Source organism: Pectinophora gossypiella, chromosome 15 (genome assembly GCF_024362695.1).
Source record: "Pectinophora gossypiella chromosome 15, ilPecGoss1.1, whole genome shotgun sequence".
Taxonomy (NCBI): domain Eukaryota; kingdom Metazoa; phylum Arthropoda; class Insecta; order Lepidoptera; family Gelechiidae; genus Pectinophora; species Pectinophora gossypiella.
The window spans coordinates 11,134,237-11,155,419 of record NC_065418.1 but is presented as its reverse complement, the minus strand read 5'-3'; the positions used below and the strand labels follow the sequence as shown (position 1 = coordinate 11,155,419).

Sequence of the window (21,183 nt, the reverse complement as noted above, 5' to 3'; positions counted from 1 at the left end):
CAAAAAGGGATATAGAGGTAAAATGGAGTTTAGTATAACATTTCCCGATTCTATCCGAGTGGCAATTGTTTAATGTAGTGTGCGAATCGAATCGAACGTCATAATCGCGATCGAGCTCGGTTGAGCTAAATATAATAATATACTTGAAGCGAGCGCTAATGTTGTGAGGGATTCACGAAAGCGAAGAGGTGGTATATTCTCGTAAACATACAGCATACCATAGCATAGCAGCAGCGTATCATTGCGTACAGTACGTACCCAAGAACACTCACTCTTCGCCAGCTATGATTTTAAGTCCCATGTATAGTCGCCAAATATCGCCATTAACCGGGCACAAATCCTGGAAACTACCACACCTAAATCATTCTTTAATATTGGTGCTAATTCCTGTAGACACCATCTAATTTAATTTTAAGTTATACCTGTCATTTTCTTATCCGCCGAAAAGGAAAGGGACGAATGATTGACAGCTGTAAAATTTTAAAATGAATAACCCAAGCGAATCAATAGGTATCTTGCTGGTATGCAACCAGTTTGACGTGTGTTGTCAACTTAATTATGTCAGGTCATTGGCCAATGTACAATTTTTATAGGATAATTTTAGATTTTTGCCTAAAATTGACGTGTATTCCATAAATTGTATGGCTGTCGTTTACCAGTCCCTTTCCTTTTCGGCAGATAAGAAAATGACAGATATAACTTAAAATTAGCACACCATTACCTACTTTCATTAAGATTTTTTTTATTACAAACTTTTTTCCCTTTCGAAACACTTCATATACCTAATAATAATTCTCTCAGATAACGCACTGAGCTCAACCCTAAGCCTTGGTTTGCGCCTACCTTATCATCCTCAGGCTTGAAGGCGGGTGAAAGCCTTCATCGCTCCCAATTTACCCGGCCAAGTAAATCCACGCCCTCTTCCACACTAACAAGTATTTTAAATGCGTTTGTCTTTTACCTAACCGCTGAACAGATTGAGCTGATACTGATGTTTGGTATAGTTCTTCTATCATGTATGTTGTGAGGTGAATTACCAACTTCAACAACCCTGGTGTCAGGGTTGTAACGCATACTTACTTACATCAGTAAGTAGTAACCGGGACCAACGGCTTAACGTGCCTTCCGAAGCACGGATCATCTTACTTTTTGGACAATCAGGTAATCAGCCTGTAATGTCCTAACCAAACTAGGGATCACAAAGTGTTTTTTTTTTTGTGATTTGGTATAGTTAAGATCTAAAGAACAACACAGGATGGTTTTTATCCTGAAAATCACCCCTATGTGTATGGAGAAGTGATGAAAATTACAATAAGTCAGTTTTATCGTTTTCGTTCAGAGAAAGATAGGTAAGTATAACTAATGTTTCTTCCCACATCGTTGGCGCTTCCTATAAAATTATAACAGGCTATATAGTTTTTGATGTATAACTTGTGAAGTTAGAAAACTAAATGTTCCGAACTTAGTTGCGATTCTGTTCGAAGATTTAAGCGTTAAACTTTAACATTTTGCTCATAAATTACATGTGTGTGGATTACATATATATAGCTATGATGGTGATTATACTCACTGACCACAAGATAAATGAGTGCAGTTCTCTAACAAAATAAAATAAAACATAAACTTGGCTCTGTAAAAAGCGAACTAAAAAAAAAGAATCAAGATGACGACGCGAGACGTAGCGCGTAGGAGAATAGTAGAGTGTGAAATGGAAATCCTTAATTGACTTCTTCACTTGAGGATCATCAGATGACACTTCTGTTCAACCCAAGATTCCGCTCTATTATGATAGGATAGATAGAGGCGTATAATTATACAGCTATTCTTGCATTAAAAATAACATTAAATATTATTATACAATTGGGTGAATATCAAAATGTGCCAAGTTTGGTGGCGGAATTTCATATTATTTTTTCGTGAAAATTTGGGTTCCGACATGAAAAAGGATCCAAAAGGATCCTGGGTTTAATTTTTCACGAAAAAATAATATGAAAGTTCACCACCAAACTTGACATTTTGCTATTCACCCAATTAAGTAATTTGGTTGCCTAATAACCTAGGCAGTAAATCCCCTGCATTCACATCTTCTAAATAATCACTAACCTTATAATAACCTTTTTTACAAAGATTCTAACGGCCTCTGAGGTCCAATGGTTGAGCGTTGGACTCACGATCCGGAGGCCCCGGGTTCGAATCTCGGTGGGGACATATCACAAAAATCACTTTGTGATCCCTAGTTTGGTTAGGACAATACATGCTGATCACCTGATTGTCCGAAAGTAAGATGATTCGTGCTTCGGAAGGCACGTTAAGCCGTTAGTCCCGGTTACTATTTACTGATGTAAGTGAGTAATCGTTCCATGAGCCATGTTGATAAGGCTGGTATTCCACCGCACAACCCACATGATAAGAAGAAGTACAAAGATTCTGTTTAATTACAAATTAAAAATTTAAACATTTATTGTGGACTCACTTGCTTCTTTCTTGTTACTTATTGTTGTTTAAGCCTTATGGCGATGTTTTAATGTATTAATAGGATTATGTATGAGTCACAGGAACTGTAACCTGGAACCTGACAGAGGGCATCAGTAACTGTCAGTACTATTTAGAGGCGAAGGACAGGAGTCCTAGTATAGCTTTGTAATAGACTACTCTGGGCGCCATCCCACTTGCGTCAGACAGAGTACTGCGGGGCGGAAGGCAAGACCTGATAAGATGTGTTACTAATATGGTGTAACTACCGGCCTTTATTAAATATTTGAAATGCTTGGTTATATAAAATTCTTAACATAAACAACAACCTATATACGTTACACTCATAGGCACAGGCCTCCAATCAATCAGAGAGCATACTCCACCACGCTGCCCCACTGTGGATTGGTGGAGGTATTACGGCTAATAGCCGGGACCAGTAACGTGCCCTCTGAAGCACAGAATCGTCTTATCAATCAGGTAATTTTAACCTGCAACGTACTTACCAAAATATTTTTGTAAAATATAATGCTTCAATAATATTACACATACATACATAAACTCACGCCTATTTCCCACTGGGGTAAGAGACTATGGAATTCCATTTGCTTCGATTCTGACATACTTCTCTTGCTTCCTCCACATTCATCAATCGTTTCATACACGCACGCCGCCGGTTCAGAGTAGATCTTACTGAACCTTTTCTAGGGTCTTTCTAGGTCTTCCTCTACAATAATATTATTGTAGTATAATCATGACATACACTATGAGATAATAAAAAATCTTCAGTACTTGAGTTTTATGTATTTATTTTTATTATTTTAATGCGCGATAATTTTTTCAATGGTAACGAGTTACAATTAAATAAAGAAGCAGGTGAAAAATCGATACCACCACATAAATCGATTGCTTTGTTAGCTCGACGTCGCTATCGACTCCGGCACATATGTAGATCTTTATTAAAAAAACTGGTCCCTACCCGACCTTCACTACATACCTACCTATAAAACTTGTCAGTCATTCACCGCAGTTATAGCTGAGCGCACGTTCGTATGAACAAACATAGTGATAATGATTCAAATATCATTAAAAAAAATGTTTATTGTTCCTAACAACAAAAAGAGAATATTATTTTATTGTGAATAAGTGCTAAGTTTAGATAGGTACGTGGTGTACAAACATTGTAACAGGAATAAAAAGAACTGGTCAAAGTGCGATAAGTTTTGATAGCATTTCAAAGATACTTTTAAAAAATTATACGATAATGGCTGCGGTACCAAAAATTACAAGAGGTGCTAAAAGGCTTCTGTTATCAAGAAGTTATTCAACTCTTTCTCCTCTCTGGAAACCAGATCATGTTGTTACTTCGCCGTATAAAGACGTGGTCATCCCTGACTGGACTATGAATGAACATGTTTGGATGAACAGCGGCAAGTGGGCAAATAAAACTGCTTTGGTAAGTTTACCAATGTAAAGGCGCTTACAGACTAACAACCATGGTGTCGATGACATTGTCGACACCATCGTCTCTGGTCTGCGTGCGCACTAAGCTGTTGCTAACGAGTAATTTTCCAATACATTCACCATGACCATCATTATCTCCCTATCGTTATCCCGTTTTCACAGTATCTTAGCCAAATTGTGGCGTTGACAGAGACTCCCTGAACGGCGATTCTCGCTACGGCGCTTACCTATCCTGAAGATTATGCAGCTCTGGTTTTTTACAGAAGCGATTGCCTGTCTGGTTTGAAAAACCCAATACAGGTTAGATCACATACCTCCGAAACGCATTTCTCTGATATATCAGTTTCCTCACGATGTCTTCCTTTACCGCTTTACTTTCGTCATGACCAATCAAAAGACTCTGACATATCTCATGTAATTACTACGTACTTACTTAACTAAATAGAGTTAGTACCAATGGCATTAAGTAACGAAGTGTTTTCTTAATGTTCCTTACAAATTATGTAAGATGTATTTTTAATACCTACTTTCAATTCTACATGTATTTTCATTACAATACCGACGTTGAGACCCTTAACTCTATTGAAATCAATGACCATAGGGATTATAATTTATAATATCAACTTTTACTCCATCTAAAACTCAGTTTTCATCTTCCAGATATGTGGTGTCACCAACCGCTCATACACATACAACCAACTCTACAAGTACTCCAGGACCTTCGCTGCCAACCTTCGTACCAAGTTGAAGGTCAGAACCGGCGATGTCATTTGTGTTATGATGCATAACTCCCCTGAATACGGTGTGGTAGTCCTTGGGACCTTCGAAGCTGGAGCTGAGTTGACTACTGTGAACCCTATTTATACTGCACGTAAGTTAAACCTTCGTAGCATATCAAAACGGATCATAGATATACAGGTTGTTAGTGATATCTTGATGTGAAGGAATGCTATTCCTTCAAAATCGACTATTGACGGTTGATTTGTACACAATACGAGTACAAATCAACCGTCAAAGTAATTTGATATGATAACAAACGTAGTATTGTTTACTTGAACAGTTACTAAGTAATAAAGTAATAACATGTAATCTTAATTGTATAGTAACACTCTAAAGAGATAACCTTATCTAATAACACTGTTTATTTATTTTATGAAAGATTAAAACAGTTACCTATATTGTTAAATAACAAAATAATAATTATAAAAATAAATTATAATAATAACAGATGAAAGTTACACAATTGTTGAAGGTTACGAATATGTACACAATTGTATTAGTAGAAAGAGAGGAGAGTTTTCGGTATTTGTCGAAAACTCACTTCTACTTCTAGCGTTAACTTCTAACAGTATCCAATAATTAATGTTAGTAAGTAAGCAAATGATCCTTGGGGGAGGCCTATGCCCAGCATTGGGCGTCGTACGGCTGATGATGATGAAGTAAATGATACTACACCGGGGGGGTTTAAAAAGGCCACATCAAAGCAATTCTTCTAAAAACAATATTACTATTTGACATTAAAGCAATCAAATGTCAAATAGCAATATTGTTTTTTTTAGATGAATTGCTTTGATACGGCCTTTTTACTCCCCAGTTTTACTAAAGTAACATTATTAGGTACAATACTGTGATAATTGCTTTACTTTTCAGACGAACTCCAAAGGCAACTGATACTATCGAAACCGAAAATAGTAATAGGCTCAACAGAAACTGCTCATGTGATCAAAGAAGCTTTTAAATTAACTAAGCAAGAATTACCACTAATAGTTGTCACTAATAATAATAATGCGTTACCACACGGAACTATCTCTTTCCACGAATTGGCAGAAGAAGAAAACGTAGATTTCAGTGTTTTAAAAGATGCAATCAGAACTGCAGATGATGTGGCTCTTCTACCCTATTCTAGTGGAACAACTGGCTTACCTAAAGGTGTAGAATTGACTCATAAAAATGTTGTAGTCAATTGTGTTCAGCAAGATAGTGAAGGTGGCAAATTGTATCAGGACACTACGGGTAAGTTTGCTAATCTAAGAAGATCATTTGACTTTCAGAATCTACTTGTTATATGCTTCAATTTCATCCCAGGAAGTACTCAGTTTACCCAAAGTATTTATATGAGCTGATAATAGACTGATAATACAACGATAGAGTTCAACCGAGTTGACCTCTACATAATGACTCATTCGTGTTGACATCGATCGGCACTATTATGTCTAGCAAAATCTCGTACAAAGAAAACAGCAAAAGCGTTTTGGTATGAAATCGCATCGTTATAGAGTATCATAATTATTATAGTTGACACTCCATATTTCATTATTTTCTAAAACTTTATAAATTTAGTAGCAATAACTAAAAAAGATTTCAAAGTATATTCAGCTATGTGTCCAGTTTTATGTGTAACTTGTAATAACCAGTTAACTTGACATGTAAGATTACCAAGGTTTCGAAATCTATTCAACAGTACTACTTAACAGTGCCAAGAATTGAAGGACAATACGTTTTTTAACGACATGATTGCTATGTCCGTTTGTAAAATGGACGATGATAAATAGAATACTCGTTGATGCAGCTACAGAATTGTGTATTAATTCTGCTTCAAAATAATGTTAAAGTTGAAAGATAAGCAACTCTTGACGTGGCAGTCTTTAGGCAGATGGTATAGGCGATCTCATTCCTTAGAATTGGCAAATTAAAACAAAAACAAGATTGAGAAGGGAATGTTAGGTTGGTTTGGACACGTAGAGCGGATGTATTGAATAGAATTGCAAAAGCGGTATATAAAGCGAAAGTTGATGGTAGGGCTGGCAGAGGAAGACCGAGTAGGACTTACGATGACCAAATTGGAGATGTCCTTAGAAAAGGTTTAATACGATCTACTCTGAACCGGCGTGCGTGTATGAAGAGATTGATGAATGTGGAGAAAGCAAAAGAAGTGTGTCAGGATCGCAGCAAATGGAATTCTATAGTCTCTGCTTACCCCGGTGGGAAATAGGCGTGAGTTTATGTATGTAAAACAAAAACATGAATTATAAAACATGTATATAGAGAGGATAAAGATACCAAAATGAAGCAATTCAACATTTGCGCATATAAAAGCGCAATGACAATTTTATGTGAAAAAGCAATAAGTCCCTTGTTTTATTTCTAGTCTTATTTTGTCTTCGTCTTAGTTCTTATTATTATTTAGTACTTAAGTCAAATTCAAAATTAAAAAAATTCAAAAATATTTATTTTTCATAATTAGCTTACAAAGTTAGCGCTTTTTGAACGTAAAAAAAAATTAATTACATAATATTATATAACTAGCTGTAAAACTACTACCACATCGGAATCTGTAACGCTGAGGGAAAGACGTGGCCAGAAAACCTCCCAGCACAGGGCTTCTTTGATCACATGAGCAGTTTCTGTTGAGCCTATTACTATTTTCGGTTTCGATAGTAGCAGTTGCCTTTGGAGTTCGTCTGAAAAGTAAAGCAATTATCACAGTATTGTACCTAATAATGTTACTTTAGTAAAACTGGGGAGTTAAAAAGGCCACATCAAAGCAATTCTTCTAAAAACAATATTACTATTTGACATTAAAGCAAACAAATATGTCAAATAGCAATATTGCTTTTTTTAGATGAATTGCTTTGATACGGCCTTTTTAACTCCCCAGTTTTACTAAAGTAACATTATTAGGTACAATACTGTGATAATTGCTTTACTTTTCAGACGAACTCCAAAGGCAACTGCTACTATCGAAACCGAAAATAGTAATAGGCTCAACAGAAACTGCTCATGTGATCAAAGAAGCTTTTAAACTGACTAAGCAAGAATTACCACTTATAGTTGTCAATAATAATAATAATGCGTTACCACACGGAACTATCTCTTTCCACGAATTGGCAGAAGAAGAAAACGTAGATTTCAGTGTTTTAAAAAATGCAGTCAGAACTGCAGATGATGTGGCTCTTCTACCCTATTCTAGTGGAACAACTGGCTTACCTAAAGGTGTAGAATTGACTCATAAAAATGTTGTAGTCAATTGTGTTCAGCAAGATAGTGAAGGTGGCAAATTGTATCAGGACACTACGGGTAAGTTTGCTAATCTAAGAAGATCATTTGACTTAATAAATCTACTTGTTATATGCTTCAATTTCATCCCAGGAAGTACTCAGTTTACCCAAAGTATTTATATGAGCTGATAATATACTGATAATACAACGATAGAGTTCAACCGAGTTGACCTCTACATAATGACTCATTCGTATTAACATCGATCGGCACTCTTATGTCTAGCAAAATCTCGTACAAAGAAAACAGCAAAAGCGTTTTGGTATGAAATCGCATCGTTATAGAGTCATCATAATTATTATAGTTGACACTCCATATTTCATTATTTTCTAAAACTTATATAAATTTAGTAGCAATAACTAAAAAAGATTTCAAAGTATATTCAGCTATGTGTCGAGTTTTATGTGTAACTTGTGGTAACAAGTAAACATGGCATGTAAGATTACACTGTTGTTACTGTGTACTGTTGTACTACTTAACAGTGCCAAGAATTACGTTTTTTAACGACATGATTGCTATGTCCGTTTGTAAAATGGACGATGATAACTGAATAGAATACTCGTTAAGCAGCTACAGAATTGTATATTCATCCTGCTTCAAAATAATGTTAAAGTTGAAAGATAAGCAACTCTTGACGTGGCAGTCTTTAGACGGATGGTATATGCAATCTCATTCCTCAAAATTGACAAAAAAATGTATATAGAGAGGATAAAAATAACAAAACGAAACAATTCAACATTTGCGCATATAAAAGCGCAATGCCAACTTAATGTCACAAACATACATAAACTCACGCCTATTTCCCACCGGGGTAAGCAGAGACTATAGAATTCCATTTGCTTCGACCAACTCAACCAACAACCAACTCAATGTCAAAAAGCAATAACCTTGTTTTATTTCTTGTCTTATTTGTCCTCGTCTTAGTTCTTATTATTATTTAGTAAACTTACTAAACAATAAACCCCCAATAACAATTCATTAATACTGTTATTATGAGTTCGGGGCTAGTTATAGTTATAACAATCATCAGAGGTGCGCGGCCATTGCGCTGCGTTTTGGGCAGTCTATTCAATTTGTGTGAATTTCCATGCAATTAATTAAATCAAGCGCTGCCGTCCGCTTCAAGTCCACTGTACCGGGGGCCAACCTCCAACGCCTGTTATAACTAGTCTCTTCAGATCTATAAACAACCCTAGCTTTAGTAGAAATTCTCTTCTTCTATCGTGTGGGTTGTGAGGTGGAGTATCAACCTCATCAACCCTGGTGTCAGGGTTACTATTGAGCCGCCAAAGGCCCCTGACATGGCTCATGTAACGACTATTAACTTACATCAGTAAGTAGTAATCGGGACCAACGGCTTAACGTGCCTTCCGAAGCATGGATCATCTTACTTTTTAGACAATCAGGTGATCAGCCTGCAATGTCCTAACCAAACTAGGGATCACAAAGTCGAACCTGGGACCTCCGGATCGTGAGCCCAACGCTCAACCACTGGACTACGGAGGCCGTTAGAACTGATTTCCCATAATAGCCTAATCCCTAAGACTTAAGATTTAAGGCTGCCAAATATAGAAACGAGGATGGAAGAGTATTGGAATCGCTTCATAGGAACTGCGCTGAGGAAAGCTACGTAAATGGAGCGATTCTATTCGTTGTATTGTTACACATCTCTTTCTTGGAAATAATAACATGCATCCATCCACACTCACATGCCGCATCGTCAGGAAGTTCTTATCTCTGAGACAATAAAAGCATTTGACGGAAACGGGACAAAAAAAATACTTAAGACATGGCTGTATGGGCATAGTTCCCTTTGCCTTACCCTTCGGGGAAAATAGAAAAAAAAGCATTTGGCTACGGCTCGTGCCACTTCGGAGAAAATTATTAATTTATACATGAAAATAATAATACTTAATAAAAAAATCTTTATTACAAGTACCTAACCATTGACTCATATGAATGCTGCTTTGTGTTAACCATAATTTACCATCTTTTTACTTTACATTATTCACTCATTCTTTTTTTTTTCAGTTTCTTATCAAGATTCGGTAGTAGCAGTATTACCATTTTACCACATATACGGGTTATGTATTTTGATGCTACACAAACTATCAGTTGGAGCTAAAATAGTTACATTGCCAAGGTTTCAACCAGAAACTTTTCTGTCTTCTTTGAAAAACCAAAAAGTTAGTCTCCTTTATGCTGCACCTCCAATGGGTAAGTGGGCTCATAGTAACTGACTCCAGGGTCGATGAGGTCGGTCAATTACCTCACAACACAACCCATACAAACGAAGAAGAACACAACACAACAATGGTGCTAATTCCTGTAAATACCATCTAATTTCATTTTAAGTTATATCTGTGTTTTCTTATCCGCCGAAAAGGAAAGGGACGGGTAATCGACAAGCATAAAATTTATGGAACACACGTCAATTTTAAGCACAAATCTAAAACAACCGTCTAAAAATTTTACATCAGTCAATAACCCGACACAGTTAAGTAGACAGCACGTCAAACGGATTGCATACCAGCGACATACCTTTTTGATTCGCCCGGGTTTTTCATTCATTTACTCATTCTTACTAAAATTAAGAGCATGACCGTCCCTTTCCTTCTCGACGGATATGAAAATGACGGATATGACTTAAAATAAAATTAGACGGTGTCTGCAGGAATCGGGGCCAATGTTTCTTTCTTTTTTTTTTCATAAGAGTCGTTTCAATGGTTTCTAGGAAAATGTTGTTAAGAATTTCTACTTAAACGTAAATTACTACAAGAAGAAAAAAGACTGAAACTATTTGATGAACAGACATATGACATAAAGAAAAAAGAGATTATTAGTGACAACTGATAAAGATTATGACGATGATGATGTCCAACATATGGACATAGTTAGGTACATTCTTCTTAAAATAAAGATAACATAAACAGCCTATATACGTCCCACTGCTGGGCACAAGCCTCCCCTCAATCAACCTGAGGGAGTATGGAATATACTCTACCATACTGCTCCACTGCGGGTTGGTGGAGATGTTTTCACGGCTGATAGCACGGATTCATCTTACTTTCACAACAGTCAGCAAAGGCCTTGCCAAACAGAGGACAGTCTCGCAAAGTGATTTCGACATGTCCTCATCGGGAATTGAACCTGGACTTCCAGATCATAAGCCTAACGTTCTAACTACTAGACCACGGAGGCTGTTGCATTCACATTCTTCTTATGACAAAGAAAATCATTTTCTTTTGCATTTCAGTCTTATTTCTTGGCGCTCATGCTACTACCACGAAAGAGCATTTGCAGTCGGTGGATAAAATTATGTGCGGAGCAGCGCCATTGCCGAAAAAGGATGTAGACAGAGTCTTGGAAAAAATGAACGTATGCTATATAAACACGCATTTTTATTAAGCCGTACATACTTTCATCTAAGATCTGTCAGATCAAAATCATTCACAAAAGAATAAATATTATTTTTAAAATACAAACAAAGACTGAAATAATCGATAAGATTATACCTCTAATATTTATATAACCTTGGGACATAGACAACCTAAATAAACAAGAACTTTATCAATTATTGCATCGATAACGTCGAGCTATCCACAGACACTTTAATCATATTAAAGTATTTCTCTTATTATTATTTGCAGTTACTCTTGTTTGTAGTCACACACAATATTGTAGTAATTACCACCTTCTCCACAATGCTTCTGCCTTTGTTAGCTTATGTGAATTCCATATATTTTCATTCTATTCTCAGAACAAAACAAAATAATAACAAAAACGAAAAGCTCTCCTTTTGTTTTGTTAAACATGTAATCCTTCTATTCCTATATTTAGAAGATTCTTCATGACTATTTTAAGACAGTTCGAGAGCGGCAAGGTCTTCCAGAGGATCTGCAAGTGAAATCAGCGCCCAAAAAGCGCCGTAAGAACTGCTTCATATAAGTACAATTGAGGGAGTTTAATTTTATCCGGCAAGTTTAGTAAACCGTATAAAATTTATAATAAAATTTTAACGTCAATTGTTTGGAATAGCTTTTTGTCGCATAAACCTAAGTGGAATAAATTAGGCACTCAAAATTTTTCACATATGCGTCAACTAAAATGTGCCGCCAGAATACAAATCTGGTTTTTGACATATAAACTGTAATGTTAGCTAAAATAAGTTTAATTTTGCCTGCAGATATCGGCACCAATAAATAACTGAATTCACACTTGGGCTAGTCAGATGTCTCTCTCTCTATTTAAGAGCTGCGCTCTTGTCGGTGGAGTAACCGCCATTCCTCTCTTCTTCCCGCCAAAACCTTCACCTCCCAATACGACACGACCTGCACCTTCTCTTTTATTAGTTAGTTAGTCAGATGTACAACCATTTAATTAAAACTTACACTGTATTATTGTTACAGCCATCAGCAAACTTTATACAGTTATACGGTCTAACAGAAACATCACCATTAGTATCGGCTATGGCCGTAGGCGCCACGAACTACACTTCAGTTGGTTTTGCCATGGCTAATACTGAACTAAAGATCGTCGATTCAGATTTAAAGCATTTGGGACCAAACAAGGTAAATACAATCTTCTTAAATTCAATCGTCTTCTGCAAAGCACGAGCACAACTGACACTTCATACAATAAACTCATTATTACCGTGTGCCACTCCCTTTCTCCTTAATGGAGGCTTACAGCCATTTTGGACGTGTCATAGATTAAGGAATAATACTAAGTTTAGATTGGCAAATCTCCGCTCCCCACCAGCGGCTGGGTTAGGTTTACCTACTCTATTCTAGATAGATGGCGCTGGCGTCGGCTTAATGAAGATCTCTCTCTCTCTCTCTATTTAAGAGCTGCGCTCTTGTCGGTGGAGTAACCGCCATTCCTCTCTTCTTCCCGCCAAAACCTTCACCTCCCGATACGACACGACCTGCACCTTCTCTTTTACTTGTTTAACAAATTAATGACGATAGATCGAAAGAATGCCGCATCGACAGGAGGAGGATTCGATCTTCATCTATAGTATGGGTTGTGATGTGAATTACCAACTTCATCAACCCTGGTGTCAGGGTTATTATTGAGCCGCCAAAGACCCCTGACATGGCTCATGTAATGATTATTCTCTTACATCTTAAGTAAGTAGTAACCGGGACCACCGATTTAACGTTCCGAAGCACTCATATTAGAATACGGAACTGATATTAGGCAGCCAAATCAGTAAATTGTATAGCAGTATCTTTTTTTTTAAAAAAAAAAGAACGTCTAGGGCCCTGTGCTGAGGTTTTTCTTGCAGCTTCTTTTCCCAGGTTATACATACAGGTTGTGAGAAACTGCAGTAGTTTTAGGCAGATGAGACGTTCGTTATGTAAAAAATGGTAATTCAAAATGTAACTATGTTACATAACATAACATAACAAATACTTTATTGCACAAACAGGAAAAAAACAAAATACAAAACAAAAGAGAAATAGAATTAGTACAATAGGCGGCCTTACCCACCTACCTACTGAACAAAGATATTTTTGAATTTGAATAAATCTAAAATCTACGCCACGAAGGTCGTAATTTGTGCTAATCGTAAAAGTTCAGCAATTGTTAGCGAGATCATTCAGCAAACGGTGTTTTGTTTTGTAGTCTTCGATTGTTTCGTAAACTTGTAGACAGATGTTGATTTGCGTAAATAGTGGTTAAGCCAAACTCAAAGGCCTAGAAACGGCAAATAAAATAGCTTACTCTTTGACTTCACCTTGTTGTAGATATTGTTTGCCTCTAGCAATATGGAAATTATAGGTTACATAAAACACAGAACCTTTTTTAATAAATTAATAATCATTATTCAGGTTGGTGAACTACTAATAAGAGGACCACAAGTGATGAAGGGTTACAGAGACAACCATGAAGCTACTAAGGCGTGCATCTCAGAAGACGGTTGGTTCAGATCTGGTGATTTCGCGTTCTTGGACGAGAGTGGACAAGTTACCATTGCTGATAGACTAAAAGAATTGATTAAGGTAATTCTGGTTCTGTTTACAAATGTAGAGCTTGTTTTATCTGACGGATAAATTATTAATATAAGTGGTTAAGGTACCTTATGCAAAAGATCTCTTAAAACAACTATATTTAAAAACATAATAATTTTAAGCGAACTCCACTCCCACAGATAATCCAAGAAATTGGTTTTGTGGCGTTTTTATTGTATCAATTTTTTTTTGTGTCCTTATGAATAATAAACATTTTACTTACTTACGATAGGTTAGCAGACAATTATCAGAGAGTGGTGAAACAGACTCTGAGTTTTCATATTATGTTTATATACTTAAGTGATATTATGAATAAGAGAAAAAATAGTTTTTTTTTTTAAAGTTAGGGTATTATCAGTTATTTCAAATATAACGACTTAACTATGACGAAAAAAACCAAAAGCGAAGTCATATAAATATTGCTCAAAATTCAATGGTTTTTGTCAACTATAAAATATCGTTAATTTGATTTAACTACCTACATGATATAAAATATGATTAATCATACAAATATTAATATTTCATTATAATCAGTCTCTGTCTCATTGGTTTACAGGTTAAAGGCTACCAGGTGCCTCCAGCGGAACTGGAAAGTGTTCTCAAAGAACATCCAGCTGTTTTAGATGCAGGAGTCATTGGAATTCCTGATGCCAGAACTGGAGAAGTTCCTAAAGCTTTCGTTGTCCTCAAAGAAGGACATAAAGAGAACAAAGAAGATATATTAGACTTTGTAAAAGAAAGAGTTGCAGATTTCAAAAGGATTAAGGATATAACGTTTATGGATAGCTTGCCAAAGAATCCGTCTGGAAAACTGTTGAGAAGGGTTTTGAAAGAAAAGTATTGTTAAGAATTGTGTATTTATAGATAAAACGACAAATAGAGTACCTACATGAGAAGATAAAAATTGCTATTAGTAATAAATAATTATTATTAGTTTTGACTCACACAGTTGGCTCGACCAATAATAGACGGCGATACAGCTCACCACCTATCATGTTGGTCTAACAGAAAGCTCGGCGAGGTGTGGATAGGTGCTTAGTTCATCTTGCAAGGGATGTACTTTTGACTACCTTAATTATGATATAGTCGTGTGAGTTTATGTTATGTTAATAAAATAATTGCTGTTACTCTACATCCATCAGCCTAATTCTTCTGCACTAGTTCTTGCTTCACCAGTAAGTTAGCCACTCGATAAAAGCCTTTATTATTATTTAAATTTATTTATTTATTTATGGATCACTTACAGCTATGCACATTATCATCATTATTATTATGCAGCCTTTATCTGGATGTAACATCTAGAAACTGTCTGAAGCAATGATAAAAATTAAAAAATAACTGTCATAAAATGATGCTATCTCTATGCTTCTCATCGTCCAACAGAAAGCTCGGTGAGGTGTGGGTAGGCACTTAGTTCATCTTGTGATGTACCTTTGGCTATTTATCCGATTACTCTAGGCATAGAGGCAACCAATCAGGTCGCGACACCAAACACTTCAGGACCCCGACACCCACTAGGGTCGATTAATTATTTCAATATTTTTCCTCTCAGACGACGCCCTGAGCCGAGGATCGCGCCCTACTGGGCACCCTCAGGCCTGTTGTCTTAAACGTTGTACCGGGTCTTCAGCGCTCTCCATTTGCCCGGCCAAGTAGTTAATACCATCTGCGGCAACTCTGCAATAAGTCACGTCAAAAAAAATACCTTTGGTTACCACAACTGGGATGTAGTCAAGAGCTTGTGTATCGTTTTGCTGTGTTAATTATAAATTTATCAGCTATTTGGACTTGTCGACTGGAAATGTTCGTCGACATTATGTCAATAAATGCGTGAACCGTCACTTTTTTTTTTGGCATGACGCGGTTTGCGTATTTGCCACCGCCAAAACGAGGAAACATTTCATAAAAATAAAAGGAATTTAGTGAAACAGGAATTTAGGAAGAAGGATCAGAGGATGGGGATATATATTATAAGATAGGATTATAATTTTATATCATTAACACAGATAAATATGGATAAGAATTTATATATATCAAAGTTATTAAACTACTTACTAAAGTTTTGCCATGTTTCAACCTGTGTGAATAGCAACTGTCAGAAGTTATTTCATTTAGAGAAAGAAGTGTTTTCATTTCAATATAACTCCTGCGATCAACTTGACATCTCCGACAAGAAAATAAATAAAACGAAAATAAATTACAAGTAATAATGAAATAAATAAATCTTAAATTAGATTTTCTATCTTTTTTTTTATTTATTTATTTAATAAACTTTGAGTATACAGTTTTGACGCATAGCATCGCTAAACCAGGAATGGTTTGTCTCGACGCTAGGTTTCCTGTCATCAATCAATTTATACAACGTTCAAAAACATTATATACTTACATCAAGAACAATTAAAGTACAGAACATAATAAAATAAAAATAATGTTGTGGGTAGTAGGACATTGCAGCTCACCAGGTAGACACGGCAGTACATCGCTCTTACCTATGTGTACCGTGTGCCCCTCCCCGATACTCCAAACAATACACCAGTCGTACATGTATTTAAAGAGAACAGAACCAGTTCCAGTCCATGTACAGGCTGCTCCTTTTTCTTGATTAGACTGTAATCGTCTTAAAAATAGATATTACTTTTCACAATCAAAATCGCAGTTACGATATATATCCAAAAGTTCGACAATTGAATAAGATCACAAACTTCGTCAACTGATTCCAATTATTTATAAATCAAAATAAGTTTGCTAGTAAAAGTTTAAATCAAGTTTATCACAAATCCTATAAAAGGCACGTCTGCTAAATATGTCTGTGATATATTTGCTTTATTTAGTATAATGCTTCGTAACTTTCAAACAACCTTTGCTTTATTTTTATCTTCGTCTACTTAAATATATTATTTTGATGTATTTTTTATCTTAAGTTGTAATGTTAAGCTACTTTTGTTATTATTGTTTTCGCTAAGTGCCTAAGTGTAAATACATATAATATTAAGACTCAGGTTTTTTTAAAAATATAAACATCGGAGATGCTTGGGCTGGAAGTCCTTAGCCATCAGTTAACGTACCTCCGTGGTCTAGTAGTAAGAGTGTTGGGCTCACGATCTGGAGGTCCAGGTTCGGTTCCTGAAGGGGGCAGTGTTGAAATCTTGAGACTTTTCTTCATTTGGCTAGGACATTTCAGGCTGAATTACCTTCGGAAGGTTTTTTAGAGATTTTTAGGCGTGAATTATTGTAAGTTTTTGGGTATTAACTACGTGGCCGGGTGCTTAATAATATGAAATACAGCTTCTATATACCGCTGCTAGGCATTTCACTTTGAAAGAATCGTCGTCGCAACAGCAATGCAATTATATTAGTGCTTGTTAACTTGTTCCAATCTAGTGAAGGATCAAAAATCAACGTCATCTTTTCGTTTTGACTATAATTTTTTTGAATTATGAATCTTATATAAATAATAATGTAACAATTACTACGACGTTTGATCACGTCCTTCGATGACGTCACCGTTTTATATTCTCACACAAACGTCGTAAAATTAACCGTTTTGATGTTTTGGAAAATACCTATACCTCATTTGACTAGGTTGTTCTAGCCTATTCGTAACAAAACGTATTAAAGTACACTCCGGACACTTCCTACAAAACACCTCGTTTTACACAGATACTACACATCGACGTTATCGTACACGCGTATCTGTGTGTAACGTCTGACAAAGACTAAAAGTATGACCGAGAGGGAGTGAGGTAAACCTAGCTCAGCCGCTGGTGGGGAGCGAGTTGCCGTTCTATACGTAGTATATTATATATATATATATATATATATATATATATATATATATATATATATATATATATATATATATATATATATATATATATATATATATATATATATATATATATATCCTATATATATATATATCCTTCGAGCAGGATGGCTGAGTGTAGGAATGGTAGGACGAATAAAACTTAACGTAAAGGTGTGTGAAAGAGAGAGCGAGGTGTGAGCGAGAGAAAAGAGAGGATTGCGGAATGACAGAGAAATGGCAGTCAGTTGTTTTAAAATGGAAAATGTATTAAATTCATAAAATGATATTAATAAACAAGGATTGAAGGAATATAATTGTTACATCCTTATTCTATGCCCAAATTGCGAAGTAATACCATTCACCATAGTAACGTTCTCTACTAGCAAAGTTTATATTGTAATCCACAACACGTACAACGCGTAGGATGATATACCTATATCTTGATTTATAAACTGTATTAATACTGAACTTTGAGAAAGTAATATAATTTACATCCTACGTGCAATCGATACTTGGTAAGTACCTTATAAGTAATATTAAAATTAATGAATAACCCGGTTGAATAAAAAAGGCATCTCGCTGATATGCAACTCGTTTGACGTGTGCTGTCAACTTAAATCTGTCGGGTTCTTGGCCAATATAGCATTTTAAGAGAGTTTTAAGGTGAAGTTGAGGCAGCTGAAACTGCCCTAACAGTTCCTATATAAAAGTAGGGACTTGAGCAAGATCTTGAGGGCAGTCTCCGCTTATGAGATTAGTTTATTAATACCACCCTATAAGTTTTTGTTCATTCCGATTTCAACATACAGAATGTTACTGACATCGTACCGAATACTGAGGCTCATCATTCTGAGTTAAAATCAAGTGGAATTTTCCAGAATTTTCCGTCGCATAATTCATGATTTGTTTTAATTTTTTTATAATATACTTTTGCAAGCCGAATCATCCCCCTCAGTATTAGTTACGATGTCACGTACAGCATTTAAAAGTGCGTACGGTCACGAGCATTAATATGTGTACACTTTGGTACCATGTCACATTAACTTTTTTGACAAATTGAACTGTAAGTCTTACTAAATGTCAAATATGTTAGTGCGACAGAGTCCTAAAGTGGGTATGTGATATTACTCATGACTGTACAGGTAGACATGCGGGTACGTATGGGTGCTAGTGACATCGTAACGAAAACTTTGGGGGATGATTCAGACCATGATATCAGACTATTTCAGACCATGATTTGGAGTATTATGTAGAATTTCCTATCGGCAAATTAATGAAAATATTTGTGTTTTTTAATTATTTTCAGTTCGTTACTTTCGCGACCGAAAAATCCACTTGATATCAACCCAGAATTAAGGTATGAATCATCCCTCAAAGTTTTCTTTACGGCGTCCCTAACATCCTGTATAATATTTACATTATCTGATTCCCGATATGTGTAATCTGGGCCTTTTCAAGGCAAGAGTGAATAGGTACTTTCTAGGTAAAGCGTGTTCCATCTTCAGCCACACCGCTCACTGGCCATCAGGTAAGATTATTGTCACATGCTTGCCTGCCCCCCACAAAAAAATATAAGCATTATTCAGTAATATCATTGTTCATTATAACTGTTCTGCAATATCAAATGGCCAGCATTTATAATAATAGGTGTACGATCTCATTCAGGCCATAACATAAAGCAATAAAGTTCAAAATAACTTGCAATAAAGCAGTAATGGGCTGAGTAAAAGTTAAAATTCCACCGTAAAAGTTGAATCCTACGTAATTAAGGCAATTACTTGAGCTAGAAGGTAAAGGTAATTAAAACAATAACTGCGACTAACACCTCTGTGGTATAATTGCCCAGACCACTAAACCAGAGATCCTGGATTCGATTTCCGTATCGGGTGATAGCTTTTAGCGCTTCCTATTTGTCCGGCCAAGTAGTTAAAGTCTTCTCAAGCAAACCTGCAATTCACGTTGAAAAAAGGGGTTCGAGTCAAATTCGCACTTGGCTTGCTTTTTCTAAAATTCTCGAGACTTATTCATCACCCATGCGTAATAGAATAAAGTTTACCGTGCAAAGTTGGCTAGTTAACTCGTTTACTGAAGTACCCACTAACATAACCCTCTTTCGCGACGTCGGGTAACCCACCACCATTTCTGAAAGTATAATGGGAATCTCGGATTAAACTAAAGTTTTAATTAGTTGCAATAGTGAATTGGAAATCGGGTCATTCTTAACTGAACCTTTTTTATCTGAAGAAGTATTTCTGCTTACATACTTACATAGATAAGAAGAATAAATGAAAGAGAGGAAGGGGAAGACCAAGAAGAGCTTATATGAAACATAATTAAAGAGAAGGCGAACGTCGTGTCTTATAAGGAAGAATACTACACCGACAAGAGCGTAGCTCTTAAATTAGTGATGTGATGGAATGAATCTCAACAATAACATTTTCATTTAAAATGTTGCGAAGACGAGATCATATCGATCGCAATGTCAAAAAGTTATCAAATCCCATGTAGAGCCAAGGTTTTAACTCGACACACCCTAACTATAGAAACCCTAACTTTATAAACTCTACATGTTAGGTAAAATATGGGGCTTGTCCGTTTAATTACTACAATAACTATATAAACGGAATGGCAATGAACAGTCTGTAAATTTTGTTGCCCATAGTGGCGGCATGAAATAGTTTTTTCAATCTCTGCAGGTGGGGATACCTGGTTGATGGTTGCGATGATTGCGAGTGTGGAGTATCACCACAAACTATGGCTCACCTTTTGTGCTGTCCTAAGTGCCCTAACACCTGCACTATTGAAGACCTGTACGAAGCCACTGACAACGCCGTAAGCGTGGCCAATTATTGGTCAGCAAAAATTTAGCTTCGATCGCCATCGACTCGCAAAGAAGACCTTACGCACATGTGATGACAGCAGAAGGGTCATTCCCGTGCCCACAGATGACTGAGAATCAGCGCTGACTAGAAATACAACAACATAAAAGACTAAATATTTGCTTTTACCTAATGAGACAATTTTTGCTGTTGAGACAATTTCATAATGTTTGACACCTGCATGTATGTACCTACACAGCTTCTCAATAAATGTTTCTTGTTTCTTGTGGACATATTTACCTGTTTGCATAGAATAAGGAGTAATACTACACATACCTAGAACGGCAACTCTCCGCTCCCCACCAGTGACTGAGCTAAGTTTGCCTCACCCCCTCGGTCGTAATTTTGTCTTCAATCGTATGGGCGTCTGACGTCATACACACATATATCCCTGTATGATAACGTCAATGTGTAGTGTCTGTGTAAAACGAGGTGTTTTGTTCGATTTTCAAGCTCCAACATCGTATTAGAAAGTAGTCCCTTCTGT

General features: G+C 36.2%; 1 protein-coding gene across 2 annotated transcripts; it reads left to right on the top strand.

Moving 5' to 3' along the window:
• Positions 1-3,502: 3,502 nt before the first annotated feature.
• LOC126373311 (uncharacterized) lies at positions 3,503-16,244 on the top strand. Of its 2 annotated transcripts, none has more exons than XM_050019417.1 (8): positions 3,503-3,928; positions 4,597-4,807; positions 7,651-8,013; positions 10,024-10,209; positions 11,249-11,370; positions 12,402-12,563; positions 13,830-14,000; positions 14,566-16,244. In XM_050019417.1, the coding sequence occupies exons 1-8, from the start codon at positions 3,737-3,739 to the stop codon at positions 14,854-14,856; spliced, it is 1,698 nt and encodes a 565-aa protein (XP_049875374.1). In that variant the 5' UTR covers positions 3,503-3,736; the 3' UTR covers positions 14,857-16,244. The 2 variants fall into 2 exon arrangements, with proteins under 2 accessions (XP_049875374.1, XP_049875375.1); XM_050019418.1 differs by lacking the exon at positions 7,651-8,013 and adding an exon at positions 5,587-5,949.
• Positions 16,245-21,183: the final 4,939 nt, after the last annotated feature.